The 27,814-nt window shown below is 38.7% G+C and overlaps 1 protein-coding gene across 2 annotated transcripts in view; it reads left to right on the top strand.

Annotated features, from left to right (window-relative positions):
• ABCA4 (ATP binding cassette subfamily A member 4) overlaps positions 1-27,814 on the top strand; it is a 129,617-nt gene that overhangs the window by 98,439 nt on the left and 3,364 nt on the right. For both annotated transcript variants that reach the window (XM_060773968.2, XM_060773969.2), the window contains exons 28-48: positions 734-957; positions 2,462-2,586; positions 4,474-4,572; positions 4,995-5,184; positions 7,023-7,117; positions 8,630-8,662; positions 9,081-9,186; positions 9,310-9,384; positions 9,886-10,055; positions 11,824-12,001; positions 13,779-13,894; positions 16,271-16,418; positions 16,889-17,012; positions 19,158-19,287; positions 19,457-19,577; positions 21,365-21,427; positions 21,518-21,624; positions 22,935-23,076; positions 23,443-23,577; positions 24,432-24,535; positions 25,173-25,265. In XM_060773968.2, coding sequence (XP_060629951.2) covers positions 734-957; positions 2,462-2,586; positions 4,474-4,572; positions 4,995-5,184; positions 7,023-7,117; positions 8,630-8,662; positions 9,081-9,186; positions 9,310-9,384; positions 9,886-10,055; positions 11,824-12,001; positions 13,779-13,894; positions 16,271-16,418; positions 16,889-17,012; positions 19,158-19,287; positions 19,457-19,577; positions 21,365-21,427; positions 21,518-21,624; positions 22,935-23,076; positions 23,443-23,577; positions 24,432-24,535; positions 25,173-25,265 — 2,578 coding nt within the window. The remainder of the gene's footprint in view (positions 1-733; positions 958-2,461; positions 2,587-4,473; positions 4,573-4,994; positions 5,185-7,022; positions 7,118-8,629; positions 8,663-9,080; positions 9,187-9,309; positions 9,385-9,885; positions 10,056-11,823; positions 12,002-13,778; positions 13,895-16,270; positions 16,419-16,888; positions 17,013-19,157; positions 19,288-19,456; positions 19,578-21,364; positions 21,428-21,517; positions 21,625-22,934; positions 23,077-23,442; positions 23,578-24,431; positions 24,536-25,172; positions 25,266-27,814) is intronic.

Raw genomic sequence — 27,814 nt, forward strand, 5'->3', positions numbered from 1 at the left:
TTTTTAAGTGAGGGGGCCGGTCCACAGTTCCTCAGAGTGTTGAGGGGCCAAACTATAGTTTGGAAAAATGAACTGATTCCTATACACACTGCATATATATTATCTGTAATGCAAAAAGAAAAAGAAAAAAGACAAAAAAAATTTAAAATGAAGAACAATTATCACCAACATGAACTTACCCATCTTTCAATGGGAAGTGTGGGCCTACTTTTAGACAACGAAATAGTCAGCATAATTAGAATTGTTGTTGTGTGCCTTCAAGTAATTTCAGACTTAGGGCAAACTTAAGTCTAAAGTTTAGAGCAGGGGCCAAAGAACTCCTTCACTTACAGCAGCCAGTCAATCTGTCCATTGATAGGCTTTCTCTTCCCAGCTCTCTCAGGAGCCCATAAAATCATAGAGTTAATGGAAGGAGAAGCCTCAGTGTGCACTGATATTAGCAGTTTTGTGACATATGTAGGTGCAAATGGAGATTCCAAGGTAAATCTGGATACCCGTGCTTATATTATAGCGGGGATAGGCAACATGTGATCCTACTGCAGTAGCCCACATGGATAATGCTGAGAGCTGGAAACTGCAGTTGAGCAAGACATGAAAGAACACAAATTCCCCACTCCTGTTATATATATTAAGGAAGGGGATATATTTTCTACTAGTTCTATGATCATTAAGACTTAAAATTTATATCAGCATGCAGCAGGGAGATAATTGGTATTCTGTCATTTTGTTTTAGATGCCCAGGAGAACGGTGCTGTGGGACAAAAAGAGGAAGCCCACCGAAACGGCCTTGCAGCCAATGGCATTTCTCGGAGACCAGTGGCTCTGAAGGGGGATGGGAGCGGCGGCAAAGGATCTCGGCAAAATAAGGGCTGCCGGCTCTTTTTTCAGCAGATGAAAGCGCTTCTTATCAAACGATTCCACCACACCTCCCGTAGTTTTAAAGATTTCCTTGCTCAGGTATGTATTTATGCATTACTCTTGCAGAGGCTATATCACACAATATTCACACATTAATACCTGCCTTTATTGGTAACAAAGTTTAATTGTAAAAATGCATTGAAAAGCACCTCACCACACTATAGAATAAGATATGATAACTGGATGAATCAAATTCCAAAGAAATCAGTGCAGTTACAAATCTGGACAAGGTCAGCCTGTTTTTGCTTACAAAACTAGGATTAAATTCTAAATCTTTAGGGCTAGTGCCCTATGTGGAAAAATGGGAAGGTCCCATTTTAATCCCTGATATTTCAAGATTGGTCTGTGGTAGTCTAAAACCTTGAACAGCTGTTGCTGGACAGGATCAACTGTACTATGCTAAATGGACCAGTGATTGGAATTAATTTGAGGCAGTTTCCTGTCTTCTTAAATTCCTATCATCTATGTATTCTGAGTCATTCTCTGACACCATTATACTTTCCTCCATAGTTGCAGGGCTTATTAACAAAAGACCCTCCTCATAAATGTACAGCATAGTACATTTGTTCCAGTGTGCCTTCCCAGAATAATGAACCCTTAGCATTATGTCCTCTAAAAGCACTTTATACTGATTTAAGACTGCCTGTACATTTCTATCAATGCCCCATCTCCTCTATATTGTTCATGCCCAGCATTATTTTTTAAACTTCAATTACATTTGGCCCAGCCATAGTTTTTAAATGTGCATTGTGTTTTTGTTTATGTTTATGCTATTTGTGTATGATATTTATTTTAATTGCTTTGCTTTTTATTGTGATTTTTATTACTTGTATTGATTGATGTATTGTGGGCCGCACCGAGTCCCTTGGGGAGATGGTAGCAGGGTATAAATAAAGTTTTTATTATTATTATTATTATTATTATTATTATTAACTTATTATTAGCAGCATGACACAGCAAGAGTTGCCAAAAGTGATAAAAAGAACAAAAATACACAGACCAATGTTATCTCTTCTTTAGGAGGCTTTTCTATATAGCAAAATAATATGGTTGCACTTTAAAAAAAAAACAAAGTTTCCATTAAACACAAATAAAGTTCAGAATTCACACTGGAAATTCACACATGAGGCCTTTTCATACTGAGGCCTACTTAACACTGAGGTCTTTCTCCCAGTGAGGCCTTCTCACACAGAGACCTTCTCAGACTGAGGCCTACCTCACACTGGGGCCTTCTAAGCTACAGGCACATCTGCTTATATTGAATTGAAGCTTTTGCTGAGTCATTGTAGCCATTTAACCTTTTCAGTGCTTGACTCACAATTTTGTAATTAAAAATACCTAGTTAATTTTTAATATTTCTGACAGCCTCAGAAGGCTCTTTTAGAATATAAAATTTGAGTAACATGCTATAAATTGTGAGCAGATCTGGATAGGAGATCTCCAGGATTTCATGCTCCTGATCTGCTTGTTTTCTATTTGAGTGAAACCCTTCTGCTACACTATATGCAGAGCAGGTAACTGATGTTTCCCATGTTGTCTGCAGATTGTTCTGCCTTCTAGCTTTGTTCTGCTAGCTCTGATACTTACCATCATCATCCCTCCCTTTGGTGAATACCCCAGTCTGACTCTCCAACCTTGGATCTATGGACAGCAGTTCACTTTCTTCAGGTCAGATGTCTCCTTGTTCACAATATACCTTCCTTCTTTCTTGATTTCTTTGATAGTATTATGGCAACTTATTGCTGAGGAGACTTATCACTGTCTTGTAAGATATGCAAATAAGGGATGGCTGAATGAATGGGAATCCTTTACAGTTGTGGCCAGCTCATATAATCTCAAATATGGAAAGATTCTGTGTGATAATATGTTTCCAATTGGAAGTGTGCCTTTTTCTTAGAAAAGTTGTGCTTAAAAATAGGGTGGAAAGAGTCCAAAATAGGTCTAAAGTGCCTACAAAGGTCTGTGTTTATGTTTGTAACGCAATGTCTTCCTATGCATCAGAAAAGGGCCCCAAGATGGGAAAGATGTGGCCCACCAAAGATGGCTGGACTGCTACTCTCATTGTCCTTCCCCACTGGATATCCTGATTCTGACTAATGAAAGTTGCAGTCCAGCTACATCTGGGAGCTGTACTTTCCTCATTTGAGTATTTCCAGGACTGAGATGAGGCTTTTCTAACCCGGTGACCACCAGATATACCAGACTACATTTCCTAATGTCTTCAACTCCTTTCCAGTGGATTGTCTGTTTGTGATGTAACACATTTTGTGAGAAAGACTGCTTTAATTTATATTGGAATATAAGTTTGAGTTTCATCAATGGGAATTCTATTTTAACAGGTTAGATTTGTCTCTTTTTTAAAAAAAAACAAAACCCTTTCCACTTATAAGCAAGGAATACCGAATGTACTTGTTTATTGCTGTATTTGGAAGATATTGCTTGGTCATGGATGAAAAGGTTGGTTGCTTTGTTCGGTTTGTATGCTTCATTTCATTATGGGCAGTTTACCTTAGCATCTGCTATGACTCTGGCTTGCTGTGCATTTTTCGGGCTGTATGACTGTGCTCCAGCAGCATTCTCTCCTAACATTTCACCTGCATCTGTGGCTGACATCTTCAGAGGTTCTGTTGGCAATAAAACAAGTGAATGTTGCATTTAGATAGCTTGAATAGCACTGAATAGCCATGAAGCTGCTTTTTTATATTATTATAAAGCCAATCAGTGAGGGTTTCTGCATTCTAGACAGCTAACAATCAAGTACCAAATAACACTTCCCAAACAGAGGATGACCCTAAGCAGCAGAAGCCAGGCTACCCCTATGCAGATACTCTCACTGATTGATTTTGCAGCTTCATGGCTACTCAATGCTATTAAAACTTGCTAATTGCAACATTCACACATGCTTTTTGACCAGGGAGCACTTGACCAGGGGACCACTCCCCAACATTAGTACCAAAAGGGTTACGAATCAGTTTTTGGACAACTTTAGATTCTGTTTGGTTATTTTGAGTGCTGATTCAAAAAACTGCATTGGGTAAACCACGTCTGCTTTAGTTTCTGATACAGAACATATGCCATCCAGTATTTGCCATCTGCTCGTTCACAGAAAACCATATTTAATAAACCTTGGCACTATAAGAGGGTTTTGTGAGACCAGTTGCTCTCGTTGCAATAGGGTAGTAACGGTGAGGCTGTGGACCATATTTTTGTTCTTGTGGACCACTGGTTGGGAACCATTTCTTTAAACAGACAAGGATTTTTTCTTCCACCCTGGACATTCCATACACACACACACACACACACACACACACACTCCACTTGCTTCACTGCCAACAGAACCTCTAAAGATGCCAGCCACAGATGCAGGTGAAATATCAGGAGATAATGCTTCTGGAACATGGCCATACAGCCCGAATAATTCACAGCAACCCAGTGATTCTGGCCATGAAAGCCCTTGACGACACATCTGGCCCAACTGTTTGATCAGCTGATTTTCTTTTGTAACTGCATTCCTTCTGTAGTTTTTATAGTTTAAATCTCATCAAATTTCATTAGCAATGAGCGTCCCGGCTGTGAGGAGATGGCTTCTCTTATTGACACCTTCTTAAATAAACCAGGATTTGGGAATCGCTGCTTGAAGAAGGCACCCCTGCAGTAAGTCATATTGTTCTCTGTTTGGGTCAGTAATATGTTGTTTTGCAAGGTATACTTGACACAGTTGTGGGCGAGTCTATACATTTCCTAAACAGTTGGTGATGTTCCCCTCCCTCCCAACATCACATAGCAAGCCAATGCAAGAGATGAGGGGTGGGTTCCTGATTTAGCAAAGGAATAGACCCATTTTAATTGCTTGATTACCCTCCCTTGCTTAAGAGAAGAGTTTGTTTACAAATGAAAAAAAATCCAGGAAAATGCATTCATAATTGTAGGCTATGATAAATTCACAGTACAACTCTGCCTGCTGAATAAATTCTTCTGAATTCAGTGTTACTTATTTCCAAGTAATTTTTATAGAATTGCATCTTAAATCCTTACACTGATAGAAGATAACCATATGTTCTTTGTCTCTTGTATAGAAACTATTCTTGTATTAACAGTTCGACGGCCTGGAAGACACCAGCTGTTCCTTATAATGTCTCAGTCCTATTACAATCCCAAACATGGAGTCCTGAAAACCCCTCACCCTCTTGCAAGTGCAGCACCAGGAGGAAACTCACTATGCTGCCCGAGTGCCCTTTAGGAGCTGGAGGACTTCCTCCCCCACAGGTATGGGTTGGCTTCCACCCACTAGTTTGAAATACAATATAACCATGGTATCCACAAAGGACCCCCTGTGGATCCCTGGAACCTCAGATAACAGTGAAACCTATACTTTGATTATACTTAGGAAGATACCATGGAATCACGCTGGAGAGTCTAAAGCAGGCTTGGGCAAACTTTGCCCCTCCAAGTGTTTTGAATTTCAACTTCCTACCATTCCTAACAGCCTCAGGCACCTTCCTTTTCCCCCTCAGCTGCTTGAAACCCAAAATATGCAACTGAAAAAAACTTGCAAAAACTTATAATGTTAGAAATCCACATTTTGCAATTAAAGGAGACCATATCTTTTTGTTTACTTCATTAAAAGCAACAGCCATCCATCACCTCCCACAGCCCTATGGGACTGAAGAAACCCGGCTAAGAGTGAAATCAAATAAAATGTACACAATTAAACCTAGAAAGAAATTAACAAAGGAAAAGGAAGTCTACCAGGATCATGTTGAGCATAGAATCATAATTTACTTTTCTGGGAAACAGAAATATGTAGGAAAATTATTTCTAAATAGCTTGTTTGCTGCCTTCTTTGTGCGCCTTTTAATATTTCATGTGAGAACCAAATGCCCTAAAGGTAACAGATTTCATCTGATTTGGGAAGGTAATCAGGGCAGTCCTGCTTAATGTTTTGACCATAGATTACCAACAAATGTCAGATACTGCAGACTATATTTCAAAGGAAGCAACTGGCAAAACCACCTGGATGTTCCTTGCCTAAGAGCCCTTTTACACAGCCATATAATCCAGAATATTGAGGCAGATAATCCACAATATCTGCTTTGAGATGGATTATCTGAGTCCATACTACCATATAATTCAATTCAATGTGGATTTTGTACAGCTGTGTGGAAGGGGCGTAAGAAAACCCAATGTCCACAGGCAACTTAAAGGCACATGTACACCAATTATTTCAAATGTTTCTGTTTATTGTAAAAGTGTGTCAAGGACAGGGTGACAAAGACAAGGACAATCAGATTTGACTACCTCATCACACTAGAGCATAGATCCACTTTAAATCCAGTTTCTGCTTCCTGTAGAATTCTAGGGTTTGTAATTTAGAAAGGGGTCTTTCTGGGCCTCACTAAACTACAAATTCCAGAATTCTGCAGGAGGCAGAAACCAGAATTAAGTGGAGATGGCTTCTATTCTAGAGCTGTAACTATATTGAAGATGTTTTTGCATTGATGTAGCATTGGGGGCTGTGTGGTGGTGGTTGGAGTATAGAGGGATGGGTGTTTTTTTGTGATGTGTGCTGGGGAAAGCTTGTAATTTCTTTGTACAACGTACAGTGATAATAAAGTTATTCTATTCTAATGGCAAACAACAGTGCCACACAGTGGTTAAATTAACAAACTATATCAAGATATTGCACTATAAACAGTTATCTATCTAGCTATCTAGTCGTCGTCTCCCCCACCCCCTTTTATCTTAAAGTTTCCTATCCATTTCTCAGCCAGGAAAGAGCCACGTCTTGGGTTTTAAGTGACACTTGCATTCATTTGGGGTGAAACTTTCAGAAAGTTGAAAAATATTTTCTCAGCTTTCAGTGAAACTAGTTTGGTTTAAGGTTTTAAATCTCTGTTATTTTATATGATTTGAAAGCAAAATACAGAAAAAAGGGCAGCAGTTTCTCTTGAAACTCCCCAAGTTCTCTGGTTTCAGCAGAGCAGCAATTTCTCAATGTAATCAAAACTCGAAAACTTGCTGCAGGGCCCCTTCCTTCCTCTGTCATTCTGAACTGCCAAATACTAACCAGCAAGAATGTAACCACTGTTTATTTTTCTTTTCAGAGAGTTCAGCGTAGCACAGAAATTCTTCAGGATCTCACTCATCGAAATATTTCTGATTTCCTGGTGAAAACATATCCCACCCTCATAAGAAGCAGGTTGGTTGGGTGTCTCCCTGTGTATAGATTGTCTGCAAAGCTGTTTGACCATTTATCTAGATGAGAGGATACCAGACTTATTTGTTTTGCTAACCCCTTTTCAGGGAAAAAATGACCTCAGCTCCCTCCTTTAAAGCAAATGAACAGAAAGATGTAATAACGAATTTGTGTTTTTATGTATCTATATTTCTACCTACATCCTATAACATGGTAAAGAAAGATGTTGTAAATAAGATACCTTGAATCTTGAAATGCTAACAGTCTTTATTCAAATCAACCATAGTAACATTCACATTACACAGAGAGAAATAAGATAACAAAGGGTAATAATAATAATAATAATAATAATAATAATAATAATAAATACAGTCCTGAGAAGGATAAATCTGTTGTGCTGCTGTCAGTCCTTATAAATAGGAAACATGTATGAAAACTAATTTTGCTTGTTTCTAAATTATGCAAGTGCAATAAATAGTATTTAAAAGTTTAATTCATGCTGGTGACAAACAGAGAGCTGAGCATTCATAAACGGACAGCCCTTACACACAGTCCTATATCCCAGAATATCAAAGCAGAAAATCCCATATTATAGGGTAGATTCAGATAACCCAGTTAAAAACAGATATTGTGGGATTTTCTGCCTTGATATTCTGGGATATTGGGCTGTGTGGAAGGGCTGTCCGTTTATGAATGCTCAGCTCTCTGTTTGTCACTAGCGTGAATTAAACTTTTAAATACTATTTATTGCACTTGTACAATTAGAAACAAGCTAAATTAGATTTCGTACATGTTGCCTATTTATAGCATCATAATGGAAAAAAATAATTACATGCACATATTCCAGCAGGTGCATGTTGGACTTCCCAACAATGCACAACATGCTCGCCTGCCAACACTTACCTGTTAAGACTTGTTGGCAGACTTGGCCACTGATTGCTTATAACTTGCATTTTGTGTGTTACTTTGGAAAATAAGGTAAATACTTTGACTTTATATTACACAACTGATAAAACATGTAGGAACAGTTTTCCAAATGTTCATCTTTGTTGGTGTATAGGATTTATACACAAATAAGTGTAATGCAACCACAACAACTTTTAATGTTGTAATGCTGAGCGGTATCCCATCATACTCCTGCTATTGGAAACAGACTCCACCTTTTTTACATCTACTCCCTTACTTAACCAGATTTTAGGGATTTAAGAGGCCAGTAACATCTGGAGGACCACATATTCCCTGCCTCTGGTCTGTAGGTTGAGGATTCGTATATCTGTGCAGAAGGACAGATAGAAAAAATTGAAATTCAGATGAGTGTGTAGGTTTAAACTTTCCTTCACGACTAGTAATCTAAAAGGCACTTACACTGTTTTTCTTTGAAGTCTGTCTCAACAAAATGGCCATTAAATCTGGGAATGATTGATTCTCATACATTAGTGTGACAGAACCCAAATTAGTGTGATTTTTTAAAAAGTATTGTATTATACCACTAATATATGCATTTTTCTGTTCTAGTTTAAAGAGCAAATACTGGGTAAACGAGCAAAGGTAGGAAGCTTGCACTTTGTATATCCTATGCTGATGTTGAATAATAATAATAATGCTTTATTTATACCCCACCCTATCTCCCCGAGAAGACAAGATTTGTTTTGAAATGAATTGTTGAAGGCCTGATATGATTAATTAAATACTATCTTATCTGAGATGCATGTGATGGCCTATGCATGTCTGGTTTTAAGGCACCATTGTTTTAGTTTAACTACACTGCTGTCCCAGCACCTGCCAACCACCATAGCCAATCAAGACAGCAGATTTTGGGAGTTGTAACATTTCCAAGTTCTAATTTAGAGAAGATGTCTCTTTTAGTCAGCACCTACTTTATTTATCAGGGGAATTTTTTCAGGTTGATCATTTATTAAAAGTGTTGTGAGGATTCCCTTTGATGGTCTTGGGCTCTTGTATTTAGATACGGAGGAATTTCTGTTGGAGGAAAGCTCCCAGTCCTTGATGTCACTGGAGAGCAAATTGTTGCCTTCCTGAGAGACCTTGGTCACATGATGAACATAACAGCGGTAAGCCAGAATTGTTCTTTCTCCTATTTTTTACCCCTTCCCTGATTTAAACAACTAAGCACTTTGCTTGTGTCTGCAGCAAAGAAGTGTGTCCACATATCTGGTTTACTTTCTACTATTTAGGGTGAAGCAACAAAGGCTGTTTCTAAGGAAATGACAAACTTTCTTAAATATATGGAAACTGAAAACAACATTAAGGTATGTGAAATCTCTCTAAATAATTCACCTCTTTCAAAAAGTTTTGAAGTGTTACAAAACCCTGTAAAACTTGATTGTTGACAGAGATTTGGCATTTTAACAGGATTAGAAAAATGAGTGTCACACCAAAGGGAATATGTTGTTTATCATGTTACCCTCAAACTCAAGAAAGAAATACAGAGAAAAAGGTGAACTTGAGAATTTGATAGATATGAAGAGGGTAAATAGCTCTCTGTAATCCTTGATGGTGTGTGGCTTATATTTGTTTGGGGTTTTTTTTTTTGCTGTGTTTTGTTTATTTAGACAAGAAAGAAAAAAATGGGAGAGATTTCATTGCCAAGATGTGAAGAATGGCTCTAACATTTATTTCGTTGTATCTGAAATATGTAGAGATTTCAATCCATTTCAACTTACATAATTACTAGTAAAATAAACAAGAGGAGGACACCTTGTTTGCCTTATGCTAGTTCAATGTGCAGATGTTCTGTCTCCTTCTTGCAGGTGTGGTTTAACAACAAAGGCTGGCATGCTATGGTCGTTTTTCTCAATGTAGCCAACAATGCCATCCTGAGAGCCAACCTGGAGCAAGGCAAAGATCCTGAGGAGTATGGCATGACAGCCATCAACCACCCACTGAATCTCACCAAGGAGCAGCTCTCCGAGGTCACAGTGTCAGTATTTATTACTTTATTTATGTACTCTATTTGTATCCCACTTTTCTCTACCTCGAAGGGGACTCAAGGCAACTTTACATATGGCAGCTATTCAATGCCTTTGGACAACAAACAGTTAGAAAACACTTAAGTTTAAAATTAAAATTAAATGCACATTAAAAAAAACCAAAACATTGCATTCACTATTAAAATCACACCATCCTAAATCAGTAACATACATTGGCTCTTCTATTTACCTTCCCCATTATTATTCTTGGCTGGTCTGGGCATGTAGTAAAACTACAAACAATATGTGGCTACTCTGAAGTTGCTGGATTCCATCTTTCATTAGCCTTATGGTAGAAAATCTGAAAGGCATATATAGCCCATTCCTATTTTATCCTAAGTGTAATGTAAACAAACAAGTTATTCTAAACAGAGAACCTAAACACAGTAATTCTAAACAGAGAACCTATTATTCTGTACAGTTGACCCTATGTACTATTTATTATTTGCTTCATTTATATCCTCCTTCATTATCCCCGTGGGGGTGCTCAAGGTGGCTTACAACTCCAGCAAGATTCAATTCCGCTTAAACATAGTCATAAAACCTATCCCATAAACTAAAAACAATTATTTATTTATTTATTTATTTATTTATTTATTTCGAGCTTTTATAACCCGGTCTTCTCGACCTCCAAAGAGGGACTCGGGCCGGCTAACAGCAGAGGGTTAAAATACAATAGATAAACCACAGTAAACATCACAATACAATAGTACAAAAATACATTAAAATACAATTATACGACTTACAAAACAGTAAGCAAATAAAACACAGAGAATAACAGATTAAGACATATAAAGTGCTTGATTCCATTCATCCATAATCCTAGCTCATAATCCTTATTCAGACCTCAAAGCCGCGGAGTAGACCTTCATTGAGGTTCTAGTCCATGTTCGATCAGAAACACTCTGAGTTCTCCGCCAGAGGCATTCTAGTTTCCCTCTCAACCGCTTCATCAATGCCAGCTCCTCAGAAAATCAAGGAACCAAATTAACTCTACGCAATGAGAGGGGACGTTCAGGGGCAATCGTGACCACCGCTCTGGCTATTTTAGTGTTATAGAGATCAACCAGGGTTTCACCAGGATCACCAGCTAGATGTCAGAAATCCATCCAGATCCATAAGTCTCCTGGGGCGGACCATCTTAATTGGTCCACCACTCCTGCAGAGATTAGAGGCTACAGTTAGTCTAAGACTGATCAGATGGTGGTTGGTCCATGATAATTGCTGGATGGCCATCTATCAAGGGTGCTTTGAATGTGATTTTCCTGCTACTTGGTGGGGGTTTGGACGGCCCACAAGGTCTCTCCAGCACTGTGTTTCTATGATTCTAAATCCATGGCTTAATCTTGGATACATCAGAGTCCCTCAACCTCAGAGTAAGAAAATTACAAGCCTTTTCCAAACTTTAGAGTCACTGTAAGTGTGAAAGTACTTAGAAATGCAACCAACATTCCAACAGGAAGCAAACAATATAATAAAAATAACATTTAATAAGATATATCGGCTGCTGACGTTGTGCCACCTTGAGTTGGGAATGCTGATTCATTACCATTTATTCTGGAAATCCACTTCATTCCACAAGAGATCTAAATTGTGTATGGGACCTCACGCTAAAACAGATAAAACATGATAAATCAAGTTTTTCTCAGTTTCTACTAAAATTGTTCCTCTAGATGACAGGCTCATTGGCTATCCCTAAACTTTTGTCTCCATTTGCAGGCTGACTACTTCAGTAGATGCTGTTGTTTCCATCTGTGTGATTTTTGCCATGTCTTTCATCCCAGCCAGCTTTGTTTTGTTTCTAATTCAAGAACGGGTGACGAAAGCCAAACATCTCCAGTTTGTCAGTGGCGTGAGCTCTTTTGTTTACTGGTTCACCAATTTCCTTTGGGACATAGTGAGTAATTTTTGAAGTGACCTAATAAAATATAAGGGAGAAATATGGATCGGTGTTGGTTCACTTTCTGTTCGTATGGAAAGTCCCAGTCTCAGTGCCTGGTGTTTTCAGGTAAAAGTGGTGGAATTTCTCCCTGAAAACTTGGAAAACCACTACCAGTTAGTATACACATTAGTAAGCTGTGTGGACCCAAGGTTCGCTTCAGTATAAGACGGCCTCCTACATTCCTTATAGAGATCAGAGCTTGGATAAGTTCCCTTTTGGATAGCAACTCCCAGAATCTTCATAACCATTTTCCCCATAGACGTAGGTTCCATGTATTAAACATGATTTAACAAGTCCAGTGAAGTACTGTTGTAAAGCCTTGGTATCACAGCTCGCTCTAACATAATTTTCTAATGAAAATAAAGCCTATTTTTTATTTTTTTAATATGTCAAATATTCTGTGTTGAAATGGTAAATATATCCTTCCATTCAAATGTCACTATTTGAATGTGCTTTACACATACAGAACATAACAAAAAAGCCTTATATTGAATCAGACCTTTCAGGTTAATCCATCATTCTTAGATGGAATCTACTGAAACCAATGGGACAAAATAATCATGGCTATCTTTCATCCTTTTTATTTTAGCAAGTCTTTTCAAAGTATGACCAGCAGCGTATCTGCACTACACAACTGCAGCATTATGGTGGAGTTTCATGGGTGGAATCACTGGGTTGTTGTGAGTTTTCCGGGCTTTATGGCCATGTTCCAGAAGCATTCTCTCCTGACATTTCACCCACATCTGTGGCAGGCATCCTTAGAGGTTTTGAGATCTGTTGGAAACTAGACAAGTGGGGTTTACATATCTGTGCAATGTCCAGAGTGGGAGAAAGAGCACATGTCCACTTGAGACAAGTGTGAATATTGCTCCAGCATTTCTGTGTTCTCAAATAATATGCTGTGCCCAGGTTGGTTCATCATGTGCTCTGCTATGGTTGACTTCTCTGGATGAATTAGTCTGCAGTTCCTTTCATGTTCCTAGATTCATATTTGGCGCTGTGTTTGGTGGTCTCGATATAGAAATGCTGGGCCACTCTAACAACACACCATGTCAGACTACACAGAAAAGCCATTGAAATCCACAAGCATGTGGACAATTTCAACAGAAAGGAGGAAACCATGAAAATGAACAAAATCTGGCTACCAGTATTAAAAAAAATCAGGACAGTCAATAAAGAGGAACACTCAAACAGCAGGGGAATTCCTGACATGAAACAAGACCAGCTAACACCTCCCAACAAAGAATTCCCCCAGGCAATAAGCAGCCAGGCTTTGAAGGTGCAAGGCCATTCAATGCTAATCAAGGAGACCAATTGCAACATTCACCTCTGCCTTAAACAGACGAGAGTTCTTTCTCCCACCTTAAACATTCCAAAGGTATATAAACCCCACTTGCCTAGTTCACAACCAACCTCACAACCTCTGAGGATGTCTGCCATAGATGTGGGTGAAACGTCAGGAGAAAATGCTTCTGGAACATGGCCATATAGCCTGGAAAACTCACAGCAACCCAGTTTTATTTCATTGCTTGTGTCTTGGCTTTATGGGAAATTGGGATTTCTAGTACCTAGAGTTCTCTGATACACATGTTACCATATTCCCTTGAATATTACACTATAGAACAATGCTGGGAGCTACTGGAAGAACAGGTGCAAATTTATTTTTCCGATTCACTTCTGGAATTTTAAAATTGATTTCCTTCTCTCTTCCTCCACTCTCCCTCCATCCCAGTTGAATTATGCAGTGAGTGCTGGCCTGGTAGTGGCAATATTTATTGGTTTTGAAAAGAAAGCCTATACCTCACTCAGCAACCTTCCTGCACTTGTTACATTGCTCCTTTTATATGGGTAAGTAATAATAGGCATTGTATTCATTCTTAGCAAGTCCGTTATAGAGACAGTGTGAACAGCATGTGGATATGTTTTGCATTCAGTAAGCGCCTTCATTCAAAAAAGGTACAATCAAGAATATTGTTGTTCTTTTTAAAATGCCTAAACAATGCCATTCCTTCACCAACCAATTTTTTAAAACCTGGGGCAGGAGGAGGTTTTTTTCCTGATTCCTTAAGGATTTCTAGAATAGGCAGGAGTTAATGTCTATGTCTGGTTTCATTGTTTCCGTTCTTCTTAGGATGTCTGGGCTGTCACTTAGATGACATGATAAAAGGAGGTATGGCTTCTCCCACAGAGTTCTTTCCTGTGTTCTTTATTTCCTCCAAACATGTCTGAGGAGTTACACGTATGGGCATTGGATTAGAAATCCTGCCTTGAGGCATAGCAGACCTGGAATAAAAGGGGAAATCTCAATACTTCTGTACAATCTGTTTTTGAAGCTCTTCCCCTCACTGCTTGTAAATTAAAGAACAGAATCAGTCCTAAGAGGGTTGTTTTCAGCCGCACAAAGGTTTTATTTTCAGCTGAAAAAACAAGTTTTCTTGAGAGACAGGGGACCAAAGGACATCACCAGATTGTCTCCAGTGGTTGCATACTATCCACAGTAACTACACATATTCTGTAAGAGTTGCCCATGTTTGTCATAAAATAGCCTAAGGTGTTTTCTTTAGTTGAAGTGAGGAAGAGGAGGAGGAAGAAGTGTTCTTCTGTTGTGACACCCACCATGTCTTGGAAATGTGTTGGTCAGGGTGCTGCAGCATCAAGGATGTGTAAACTGCACTGTGTAACACCATCAGAGGGGAGGACACCAAAATAACTGTCTGAAAAAATTATGTAACATTCCAGCAGAAATGCATTCTATTTTATTGGTATGCCCCTGTATTTGGAGATAATCACAATTTTTTGTACACTCAGCTTACATCAGTGGTTCCCAACCTTTTTTGACCAAGGACCACTTGACCAGTGACCACTTTGGCCAGGGACCTCTCTCCAACATTAGTAGTAACAGGGTTATGAATGAGTTTTTGGTCAACTGATTCAGAAAATTGTATTGGATAGACCACATCAGCTCTAGTCGCCATCTGCTCACCCACAGAAAATCATATTTACTAATCTAGAGCTGATGTGTTAGTAGTAATCTTTTGTGGGTAGTCAGCCTCTCCCCTCCCGATATCCCCGTTGCCTTGGCACTCTAAGAGGGTTTGAGGAGACCAATCACTCTCATTGCCGTGTGGTTTTTGCCAAGCTGCAAAAATGGCATTTTGGGGAGATGTATCATCAGATCCAACTATAACAATGGAATTCCATTATTGTAGTTTTGCTGACCGTGTAACTGATGCCAGAGGTGAAATGTTGGAATATTAGAAAATTCTGGGTTTTTTGTGATATAATGAATCACTCACAAATTGAAAGCACTTAGCATCTCAGTCCTTAGGGTTTATTTATTTATTTTGTGTCAAAAGCATTGCATAAATAAATAAGTATAATCTGATAAAATAGAGGGGGCAGAAGCAGTTAAATAATTTTTGACCAAAAACGGGCAACAGCAAACACATTGTCGGTCGCTTTAAATAGTTCTTTCTCTGTGCATGAGGCAGCACATTGTGGGCAAGCAGAGTTGTTTGTCCTGCTCCACAGTCACACAAGGTGGAGGATTCTTCTAGGTAGTGCCACTTAGCCAGGTTGCCTTTTGATCTGCCCACTCCACTTCTGAGTCTGTTCAAGGACTTCCAAGTTGCCTGTTCTTGGTTTGCCCCTGGAAGAAGAACCTCGTGGAGGGCCATCCAGTTGGGATTGCCTGATTTTCCTGCCCACAGGGATATTTGTGCTGTTGCTAGAGGAACTTTTAGAGGAGTGGTGGCTCTCACAATACTTTTCCTTGATTTAAGTCTACTGGGAGGAGACTGATAGCCATACAGTGATAGCCAAAAGCATTGCTTTACAGCAGTCATCAGGTAATAAATACACATAATTCTGGAAGGGAGAGAGTTTGTATGAAGAATTCTAATTTTATTTCACTTTTAAACACTATCTGAAGAGTTAAATTATGCATCTGAATTTTGTATTATCACTTGACAGTCACTTCCATGTGACTGTTTCTAACAGAAGTGGGCAATTGTTGGTGTACCATAATTATCATAATTCCTCATCGTTGGCAATGAATGATGATTAGAGGTGATAGGAGATGCAGTCCCAAAATCAATGTCTGTTCCTAGTTTTTACAACACCTTAGCCACACTTCATACACTATCCTTAGCCACACTTTGTACACTATAGGAAGGCAGCACAGGATTTATTTTACGCCACTATTCTCCCATCTTTTCTCTGCAGGTGGGCTGTCATTCCTATGATGTACCCAGCATCCTGCTTCTTTAGCATCCCCAGCACCGCCTACGTTGCCTTGTCTTGCATCAACCTCTTCATCGGTATCAACAGTAGTGCCATTACTTTTATCCTGGAGCTCTTTGAAAACAATCCGGTGAGTGACTTTTCTTCGTCGAGAAAGGAAAGCAGCGTACTTTTAGCAATGTTTCAGAGAGAAATACCTGCAGATATGTATCCCAGTAAAGCTTATGAGAGAGTTTTGCAGGTAGGCTTTCTGAAAAGAGAAGTGTCAGGGAACGTTTGATATGCATGAATCTCTCATTTGTGGCCTTTGGGTCCCAGCACACAAGATTTAGAAATCCTGGTGATTTTAAAGGGGTGCTGCAAAAAAGAAAAGCCTTTGATAAGCCCTCTGTTTCTTCTCTTTCTTCAAAAGTACTGAAGATGAATGCATCTCTGCCAGCTCGGCTTCTTATTTTTCACCGCTCTTAAACCCTTTAGATTTTGCATAATAATAAAGCGTTCTGAGAATGAAAAGTATCCCTGACTTCAAACATTCTCATCCGTTTTCAAGGATGTTGGCATATAAAGGTGATGGTAACCTAAGTGTTTTGTGTGTTGCAGCCTCTGCTGGAATTCAACAAAACATTGAAAAGTATCCTGTTAGTCCTTCCTCATTTCTGCTTGGGCCGTGGACTCCTTGACCTCGCCATGAACCAAGCAGTGACTGATGTGTATGCTCGGTTTGGTAAGTACAAAAGAAAGCGGGGATGTTCTTGTGGCTAAGTGAGCTTTTGTGCCTTGGGTGCTTTACTGACACCCTGAAGGGCGAGTCTGTCTCCTCCTTTCAGGCTTCAGAAGTAGGAGCCAGTGGGGTAAACACTTGATACTCAGGTTTTTGGGTAAAGTTCATCTAGCTTGAGATTTATATTACACAGAAATGTTGTTTCAGGTGAGATTTTGTTTATAAGTTGACTTAAGCCCCAGCCTTTCTTTCAGTGAGCTCAAGATGTCTATATTGATAACTTCCTCCTCATGTAATCCTTACAATATCCCTGGGGGGTAAATCAAGCTGATACGAGAAAGTGACTGGAAAAAAATCACATGTACTTGAACTTAGATCTTCCAAGTGCCAGTCTAACACCTCAACCACTATACCATCCTGTCTCTGGATTTTTCCCTGAACCATTGCACTTCAGAATGCCAATGGGCATTGAATGCTCCTTAGTACAAAAATGCCACACGGATAAAAAGCATACACGTCTGGGAGAAGCTTAGCTGCCTCTCTAATATGCCAGCTTTATAGTTATTTCTCATCAATATGATGAAACATGATACTGGCAAAACTTCCAGCTTACCTGGTTTTCAAACATATATGGTTTAGAAGTAAATATGTCTCCTCATTTTCAGACAGAGTGACTGCATTGTGTATTTAGTTTCCATGGATGAGTGCCTGAAAGACATCCTCCAACAAGAATCTTTCTAGTGAGATGCATTGAGGAAATTTGGTATATGAGCTTTGTCTCGTATTATACTCCAGGAAGTAGAAACACTCACTGCAGAGTCTATAGCGGGATCTGCACTGCTATATAATCCAGTTTCTGAATCCAGATTTTCTACTTTGACACTGCCCTATAATCAAGGGCCAGGCTTTATCACAGCTGGTAAATCACCAGCAATGATAAGTCTACCAACCGAAAGGTTGCCAGTTCAAAGCCCTGGATTGAAATTAGGTATCACTAAAAAGTGGGGGAGGTATTTTACGACACCATAAAAGAAAAAATATCAGAAAATGCCCAGCGACTAAAGGAAAGGAAAAAGTGCTGATGGCTCTTCATCATAGAGAATGGAGTGACAGCACCCCCCTGTGGCTGGATTCAAGCACAAACTCCAAGCCGCCTAAAAAGCTGGATGTTGACACAACATACCTCTTTTCTGTTCTTTCTGTCTGTCTCTGTCTTGTCTATCCAAAACTGCACTGAATGTTTGCCGTGTATGTGTACATAAGAGTACCCTTGGGGAGATAGGGTGGAATATAAATAAATATTCCAAGTAGACTGGAACATACTTAGTCCTAATCTTTTTAATACTGGTTTTAAACCACTCCATTGGATGTGTTGCAATAGCAGATTCCCAGATTAGTTTAGTGTTTGCAGTTTATTTTATTTCTCTGGTTATTTAATATTTAATGTTTATTTTACTTAAGTGATATTTGTCTTTATTGTTCTAATGTAGCACAAATCCTATGTAAAATTATACTACGTATTTTTGACATTAATATTGAAATCTGAAATCTATGCAGGAAGTCTTTACTTCTTCTTCTTCTTCTTCTTCTTCTTCTTCTTCTTCTTATTATTATTCTATTACTTCAAAGCAGATAATCTGGATTCAGAAACTGAATTGTATAGCAGTGTGGATGGGGCCTTAGTCTTCATTGAAACTCTTCATGCATATAATAATATGAAGGTTTTATCTAACTGGAACATGGTTGTGAATATCAACCCTTTCTCCTCTGGCCTTGTCCTTGACTCTCCATTCTCTCCTGTCTCTTCTGAATAAAAATTGTATTGGAAACTCCTTGGGCAGAGACCGCTGTATGGTTCCCTGCCAGTCTGTCCATCTCTTGCATACTCTGTTTCCTAAAATATCGAGTTAATAAAATACTATCTTATCTTTAATTGACATCTTTGGAAGCACCTTAAGCATTCTCATTGATTATACTTGATACAGCATGGCTGAGTTTGTTTGAAAGGTGCATCATTAAACATCCTTGGGGAGTCTGCGTAGGAGTTCTTGGGTAATGAAGTTCACTGTTTTCATTGCCTTTGTTCAGAGAAGCAAAGCTTTATTCAGGTAGTAATTAAGAATGATTTTGGTTGGTTTCATCCCAAAGGAGAAGAACGTCTCTTGAATCCGTTTCACTGGGATTTTGCTGGAAAAAACATGGTTGCCATGGCAGTGCAGGGTGTTGCATTTTTTGTTCTGAATCTTCTGATGCAGCGTAATTTCCTCTCCACCAGATGGTATGTTGGGAAACTATACCCCTCCAGTAGAAGCTTACCTGTGTGGAATTAGTCTTAACAAGTAGAAGCGCCTGGATCCAAAAGTCCTCTGTGTGTATGTGTCTCTCTATATTAGGTAGAAAGTGGAAATTGCTTTCCAGACATGAACTGAATTATCACATTCCTTCAGGCTTCCCCAGAACACTATGACTCCCATTATAGATGAAGATGAGGATGTTGCAGAGGAAAGACAAAGAATCATGAATGGAGGAGGCAAAATGGACATTTTGAATTTGCAAGAATTGACCAAGGTAATCTCCAGAAGTTAGGAAAACTGGAACAAGTGAAATGTATTTTCTCCACCTTCTTTTTTTTAAAAAAAAAATCTTTATTGAGATTTTGCAAATATTTATAAACGAAAAGAGTGAAAAGGGAAAAGAGTGAAGAAAGAGGGAAGAAAGAAAGAAAAAAGGTTGAGAATATAGAGTGTCTTTTTTTCCTTTTTTCTTTCTCCCCCCTCCCTTTTTTTCTTTTTCCTTTCTCTACAGTCAATTATTTCATTTTTAGTGTGAGTTTTTCTTATTCTTCTCTTCTTCTAACTGTACTTCTTTTGTTACTTCTGGTGATCTAAGTCTTTTTTCTTTCCCTTTCTTGTTGTAAATATTCCTTTACTGATCCAGTCTGTTTCTTTTTTCCTTGTTCCTTGATATTTTATCATTAGCTGTATCAATCTGTCCATATTCCTTATTTCTAGGAATTTGGTCATCCACTGATAGATGGTATTCCTTTTAATCTCCTATTTATTTATTTATTTATTTATTTATTTATTTATTTACGATATTTCTATTCCGCCTTTCTCAGCCCAAAGGCGACTCAAGGCAGCTTACAAATTGGCAGCAATTCGATGCCATAATAGTCATAAAATACAATTAAAAACATTTAGAACAACATTATAAAATCCATACAAAACCATCAAAAATATATAATCACCAATGTCTTCCTGTTAATCTCATTTTCCAGTAGCAACATCTAAGCTGTTCCATGTTTCACTCTTTCATAGTTCCATGTTTATCTATTACACTGCATTTCCAAAGGCTTGCTCAAAGAGCCAAGTTTTTACTTTTTTTCAGAAGGTCAGGAGGGAGGGGGTCAATCTAATATACCTAGGGAGGGAGTTCCACAGCTGAGGGACCACCACTAAGAAGGCCCTGTTCCTCGTCCCCACCGGCGAAGAAGATAGGATTGAGGGCAGGGCCTCCCCAATTCCTCGCATACACTATTCTTGCTGCTGTTAGATAGTTTAGGAGTATTTCTTTGTTTTTATCTAATTTTTTATCGGTAATTCCCAGAAGGTAAATTTCTGGTTTCATTTCTATTTTTGTATTTAATATTTTCTAGGATTCTTTGTGAATTTCCTTCCAGTATTTTCTCTTACCCTTCTGCAAAACCAACACATGATAAAATGCAGCTTCCTGTGTTTCAAATTTCCAACATTTTGTTTGTATATTTTTATAGCATTTTCCTAATTCTTGTGGGGTGATGTACCACTAGTACATCATTTTATACCAATTTTCCTTTAGGTCATAAGCATAAGTGAATTTTGATTTTCTGTTCCAAATATTTTCTCCAACTTCTTGTGATACTGAAAAGTCTCCAACTTCTTGTGATACTGAAAAGACAGTAATGATAAGGCTTGAAACTTTTCAGTAGCACAACTTCTTGTGATACTGAAAAGTTTCAAGCCTCATCATTACTGTCTGACTGTGAACACAAACACTGCAACATTTGTATAAAATTATTTGGTTTATAGGTATGGAAGCTATGCTCTTTTAATGTATTCATCTTTGAACTTGCTATATTTCTAAAAAAGTTTTTTAAACAGTTATAATTATAAACATTAAACAAAACTGATATATTTATATTTACCTAAATTGTGTTTCTTACCATGAGCATTCAACTTGGGGAATGTCTTGTGTATTCATGTTCTATTGGGTTGTGCTATCTTTCAGCCCTAAGAGTGGTAGGGGTCCCATTCAAGTAGATCAGCCACAGTTTTCACAGAACAAAGGCATTTTTTAAAAATCCCATTTTGCTCTAGTTTTATGCAGGAAGACGTGTTCCAGCTGTAGACAGACTCTGTGTGGGCGTTCGACCTGGAGAAGTGAGTTATCCGTCCTTGCCGTAACATATTTTGAAGTAATTTGGTTTTAAAATCTACTGGGAATAATTTTTGTGACAATATGTAATTTAGTGCTTTGGCCTCCTGGGCGTGAATGGAGCGGGCAAAACAACAACATTCAAAATGCTGACGGGAGATACGGAAGTGACATCTGGAGATGCCATAGTAGCTGGCCACAGGTACGTTGTGAAAAATGCCAGAAAAGAAGAATGCAGTCTACTATGTGCTGCAATCTGTTTATCTCTTATCTGAAGAAGTGCTATCACTAATGTCCCTTCTTCAGCTGTGGTGGAGAGAAAGGAGTTATCTGTATTTCTGCACAAGGTCATTTATTTATAAACTGTTTGTTTGCCATTAACATTTATATTAGCACATCAGCCAGTGCAACTGAATTAATTTATGTACCAGCACTAGACATGTAAAGGGTGGAATAGGAAAATGCTGTGGGTTGTTTTCTTCTCTTCCCCTAACCACTCAAAATGGGTGTTTGTTTCCTGAATTTCCCACTAAACATGCACATTTTTAGTAGGCATTTCTCTCTCTCAACCCACCTCCACAGAAAAAAAAAACCTCACAACAACAAACAACAGACAAATACAGATATTCTGGCAAGAACATGGAGGTCTCTTTTAGACATTTTCTTGAAACTGGGTGCCACATTTAAAACCTTTGTCCCCACTGTGTTGGACTGTTTGAGCTGTCACAAAGTAAACATAATTCAGAAATGCAATCCTGCAAGAGCAGCAACTCCCTATCAGCTATTTCCATAATGTGTAATATTTATGTGGTATAATATTATGCAGTTGAAGTGGGCAATTGCTAAATCTTTCAAAATGTTTGTTACCACAAGAGAAGCAAGAGTTTTAAATACCCAAGCTCTGATGAATGGATTTAAACTTTGCTTTCTAATTCTGAAGAGAGACAATATCCAAGTGTATTGTTACATGATAATATTGCCATTTAATGTGGAGATCATCAAACTGTTGTTAAATTGCAACTCTCATCCATCCTAGGCAGCATTGCCATTTTTATTTTATTTTTTGTCGTGTCTGGAGTGACTTGAGAAACTGCAAGTTGCTTCTGGTGTGAGAGAATTGGCCGTCTGCAAGGACATTGCCCAGGGGAAGCCTGGATGTTTTGATGTTTTTACCATCCTTGTGGGAGGCTTCTCTCATGTCCTCACATGGGAAGCTGGAGCTGATAGAGGGAGCTCATCCGCGCTCTCCCTGGAGTCGAATCTGCGACCTGTTGCTCTTCAGTCCTGCCAGCACAGGGGTTTAACCCATTGCGCCACCGGGGGCTCCATCAGTGGAGCATTGCCAGTGATAAAGGATAATAGGAATTCCAGTTCAACATTTGGAAGTTTATATCTTTCCCAGTATTGCCATTGCAAGATTCTTTTCTGTCTCCCAAAACTATTGGTTGAATGTGGTCGGAATTCAGTAAGAATGTGACTAGAATCTAATTACCCACTGCTTTCCTCCCCCAGTATATTGACTCGTATCTCTGATGTTCATCAAAACATGGGCTATTGCCCACAGTTCGATGCTATTGACGATCTGCTCACGGGAAGAGAGCACTTGCGCCTTTATGCACGTCTGCGTGGTGTGCCTGCTGCTGAAGTGGAGAGGGTAGGGATACTTTCTTCTTTCACACTAACATTTAAATCTTGATGTTTTAAGAAATGTAGGAAGGCAATAAATCAAAAGTGTGTGCAGCCAGACACGCTTTTGATTTACCCAACCAACCAATACTTTATGGAGAAAAAAAGGACAACAAAAGTTACCATAGTCTGAACACCTTTTAAAATTCTATGAATGAGGCCAATTAGACATTAAAAAGCAGTTTAAGAGCATCTCACTATCTATTTTATGATATATTCATTAAGGATCCCATTATGTGCCTGCATTGCAGTCATTATGAACTGGATTGAGCCTATAGTTTTGATATAATTATGATATTGGCTTCCTTCCTCCCTCCCTTCCTTTCTTATTCAGGTAGCTGAGTGGGGCATTCAGAAGCTTGGTCTCTTGGCTTATGCCGATCAGTTGGCCGGCACATACAGTGGTGGGAACAAGCGCAAGCTCTCCACTGCTATTGCATTGATAGGTTGCCCTCCATTAGTTCTACTGGTAAGTAGCCTTATGATGAAGAAAGTAGGGGACTGATAAAGCAGACATGGATTTAATTCTGCAAAGCTCTGGAAAACTCCATGAATAATAACTTTTTCTTTGTACCCCACCACCATCTCCCTGAAGGGTCTCAGGGCAGCTTACATGGGAACAAGCCCAAATAACATAATTAAAAATATAACACATTAAATACATAAGCAACAGCATAAAACAAAATAAAAACAACATTATAACAAACTGAAAAACATCAAACATCAAACCAACAACCAATGAACCTGCAATAATGGTCATGAAGTGCCAGTTTTCCTGTCAACCTCCCACTGATCTTTGTTTAGGGGTGGATTCACTGTTTTTAAAGAATGTTTTGTTGGTTGTGTTTTGCATGGCTTCCCCTCCTGCCATGTTGAATGGCAGCAAGCTACACAACAGCCTTTTGAGCAGCATTTCCCAGACTTCTTATGGTTGAAGCATGTTTTTGATTCATGAATGATATTTGGAGACACTTTTTACCTTTACACAAGAACACTTTTAGAATGCGTTTGATCAAAAATGCTGAATTCCAAATTTGAGCCTCTTAGAAATTTATTGATCTGTGACGGAAAATCCAAAGAGTGTAAATGTGAAAAATGTCTATTTCATTTCTACTCTTCAAATCCCATCTCAATCTCTATTGATTCCACACAAAAGTAGAAGACTGGTGCTCCTAATTCAAGCCATGAATATGAAGATTTTTGGTAGTGGCAGGGCATACATTGCAGTGTGTGTGTGTGTGTATGTGTGTGTGTGTGTGTTTACACACACACACATACATATATGTCTCCAATTGTTGTGGTCCACTAATTCTCTTATTATAGGATGAACCAACTACAGGAATGGACCCTCAGTCTCGGCGCTTCTTGTGGAACTCCATTGTCAGTGTGATCAGAGATGGGAGAGCTGTGGTTCTGACCTCACATAGGTAAAGCAAAATTGGCAATGAAGCCTAAGCTGATAGCTGTTTCAGAGAAAGTATGGGATGTACTCCTACTAGCAATGTATTTGTTTATTCATTTAATTATTGTATTTTCATTCTCTCCTATATAAAAAGATCCTCAGGGCAGAGTACAAAAAGTGTACAATTTCTGATTGTAATAGAATCAAATCAGAGAGGAAGCCTTTAAACTATCTCATTCTCTTCATGATATGCTAGCTTTCTTAGTGCATGGACATTTTTCTTATTATGTTTTTATCCTGCATTTCTTTCAGAGAATGCATGAATCATTCTCTCCTGCCAATCAGTCCTTGTAAAAAGTATGTGGGATCCATTATGGTGTGAAATAGTACAATAGAAATAGAAATATTTTTATCTCATTATGAGCCCATTTTTGCCTTTAACCACAACATTAGATTGCTTCTATATTTTTTCTGCCATTCCTTCTTGTATGTTTGCGATAATGGCTGTATATCAAAGCAAGCTGAAAGCACACAACTGCAGTGTAGACTCTGGCCCAATATGGATAAGTCTTTACCAGGACAGCAAGCCAAGGAGTGATATGATAAGGGTGGGGAATGGATTTTGCATTCTGCCTGATCTATAACATTTCTCTCTCTCTAAGCATGGAAGAATGTGAGGCACTCTGTACACGCTTAGCCATCATGGTTAAAGGGACCTTCAAGTGTCTGGGAACCATCCAGCATCTTAAATACAAGTAAGCCCTAGGCCTCTCATTTTTATTCTACTACATTTTTGTAAGGAAATCATGGCTTGCTGTTTCGTTATAGAGGGTGCAATCCATTGAGCTCTGCAATGAATTTAATGGGAGCAAGAGAAAAGCAGACCTGTCATTATTATTATTGTCACTGTTGTTGTCGTAGTTGTTGTTGTTGTTGTTATTATTATTTTCTTGTACTACACCTTCATCTCTCCAAAGGGACTCGGGGCAGCTTACATATGGCACAAAGTGCCTAAGACAAAGCATGAAACACACAGTACAATATAATAATAAAAACAACAATTTAAAACTCAGAACAACGCCCAATGACCTATGGTGACAATTACCATAAGACATGGTCAAATTGTAAACAAGAGAAGAGAAAGGGATAGTGCAAATTGTAGCTAAAGAACAGGGCATGGGATGAAAGTGCAGTGCTGTGTCATTGATCATGGACCATTGGAGCTAGACATTCTCAAAGGCTTGTTGTCGCAGTCTGGGAAGCTTCAGAGGATTTTTCTGACTAGGGGATGAGTAAGCTGGGGATGATGGGTTTCAAAGTGAAGAGTCTGCGAGTGATCGGAGGGAATTGCAGGCAGATGACTGATGGTTTGGATTCTTCAGCTCATTCCCAGGCAACGGGGAAAATGAAAGTACCAGTCGCCTTGAGAAACAGCCTTGGGAAGATAAGACGTTTTCAAGGGAAAATAGGTTAAACTTGAGAATGCAGGGTGTGAAACGCTGACAAACTAGATTTTCTCAGAGGCTCTGAGATAAGGCCCAGAGATCCAGGCATGTGAGACATGATGTTATGGGTAGCTTGGAGGACTTAAATTAAGTCGCTTCCTTTCAGACCTTTCAGAGGAGACAATGTTGCTAAAGGATATCTGTTTCTGATCTTGAGTTCTTGGTTCAAGTGTTCTCAAGTTTCTTGTTCCTTTTTATGCCTGTGTTTCCTTGGAAAAGTTCCCATTTTCATGTTCCTGGATATAAGTCTGTGGTTTTTGGTTTCCTTTGCTTGATGTTCCTTGACATTTTTGTATTACTGCTATTTTGTATTTGCTATTCTACTGAACCTTTTGGAATTGCCCTTTTTTTCTCTTTGTATATACTTTCTTTAATAAACATTCTTACTGGACTCTGCCGTGGTGCGGGGTTAAAGGGTGATCCAGTGCTAGAGTACAACACATAGCTAGACCATTCCAGGTGTTGTATAACTTCAAGTTGTTTTGATCAATGGTGCCCATAAATTGAATCCTATCACATGATTTTATTGGGGAAAAATGTGCAAATGAGCTTTTACATTGCTTTCTCCCAACACTGAGAGCATGTGACTTGCCAAGGTCATGAAAAAGGTTTCATGGCTGGGCTGGGATTTAAACCCAAATCTCCAAAGTCATTGTGCAACTCACAAGCAACTTCACCACACTGACTCTCTACAGATTTTGTCTCCCCCAAAGAATTCTGGAATGGTAATTTGGGTGGAGACAAAGAATTCTTTGTTAGAGATTTCTAACTATCTACCACAGTTGTACATTTTTTAGGATTTTTGTTAATAAACAGTAGGCCTGGGTAACAACGGAAAAATTTGTTTCTAAAATCGATTTGTATTTGGGGGTTTTTTTTGTTTCGATATTTAAAATAATTACAAAATTTTCCCTTAAAAAAGTTCGATATTTACGAAATTTCGTAAATGTGAAAAAATTACAAAACATTAACGAATCGATTTCTGAAACAATAACGAATCGATTCGTTAATGGCGGGCGCGACCGCGAAATACGCTAAAAAACCTCCAAAAACTTCTGAAGCTTCCTTCTCCCTCTGTTGTTGACTGTTGGTGTGATATTATAATTTTTTTTCACTAATTAAACAAAAAACTTGCCCCAGACATGCGGAAATAATAATGAAACGACCTCAGAACAATAACAAAACGAATACAATAACGAAATACGAAGCATTTACAAAACGTGTTTAAAAATTCGTTTTTTAAAAAAATTGCTCCAGAATGGTTCGTTATCGAATTATTAATGAATTACGAATTAACGAAACGAAACTGCCCAGCCCTAATAAACAGTCTTTGCTCTAGCTATGTGTTATAAAGAATTATCAGTTGTGTGTTCAATTGCATCTATCTGCTGATTTCAATATGTACTGTGATGTTTTGGGGTAGGTACCAAAGCTATGCAACTCAACAAGAGGCTGGCTATCAAATTCCAGGATCCTGACCTGTTGCTGCTACTCTTTTTCTATATGCAGTAATAGGGATGGGATGGCAATAGGGACACCATGCTATGTGAGGATCCTCCAACCTGGGATTTGCTAGTATATGGGTTGGACATATAGTTACTTGTAGAGTTTGATTAGCTAGCATAGCTGTAAAACATAATTATGCATGAAGGTTGTCAGTATTAACACTTGCATAGAAATCTGTGCACAAAAAGTTGCAATATTGTGAAGGGTAGCCCTACTCAAGTAGATATTTTCTTCATCTTCTCTTGATCCAGGCAAATAAACACAGAGACTTGAAATACCCAGGTTTGCATTGC

The sequence above is a fragment of the Anolis sagrei genome, chromosome 4 (genome assembly GCF_037176765.1).
Source record: "Anolis sagrei isolate rAnoSag1 chromosome 4, rAnoSag1.mat, whole genome shotgun sequence".
NCBI lineage: Eukaryota > Metazoa > Chordata > Lepidosauria > Squamata > Dactyloidae > Anolis > Anolis sagrei.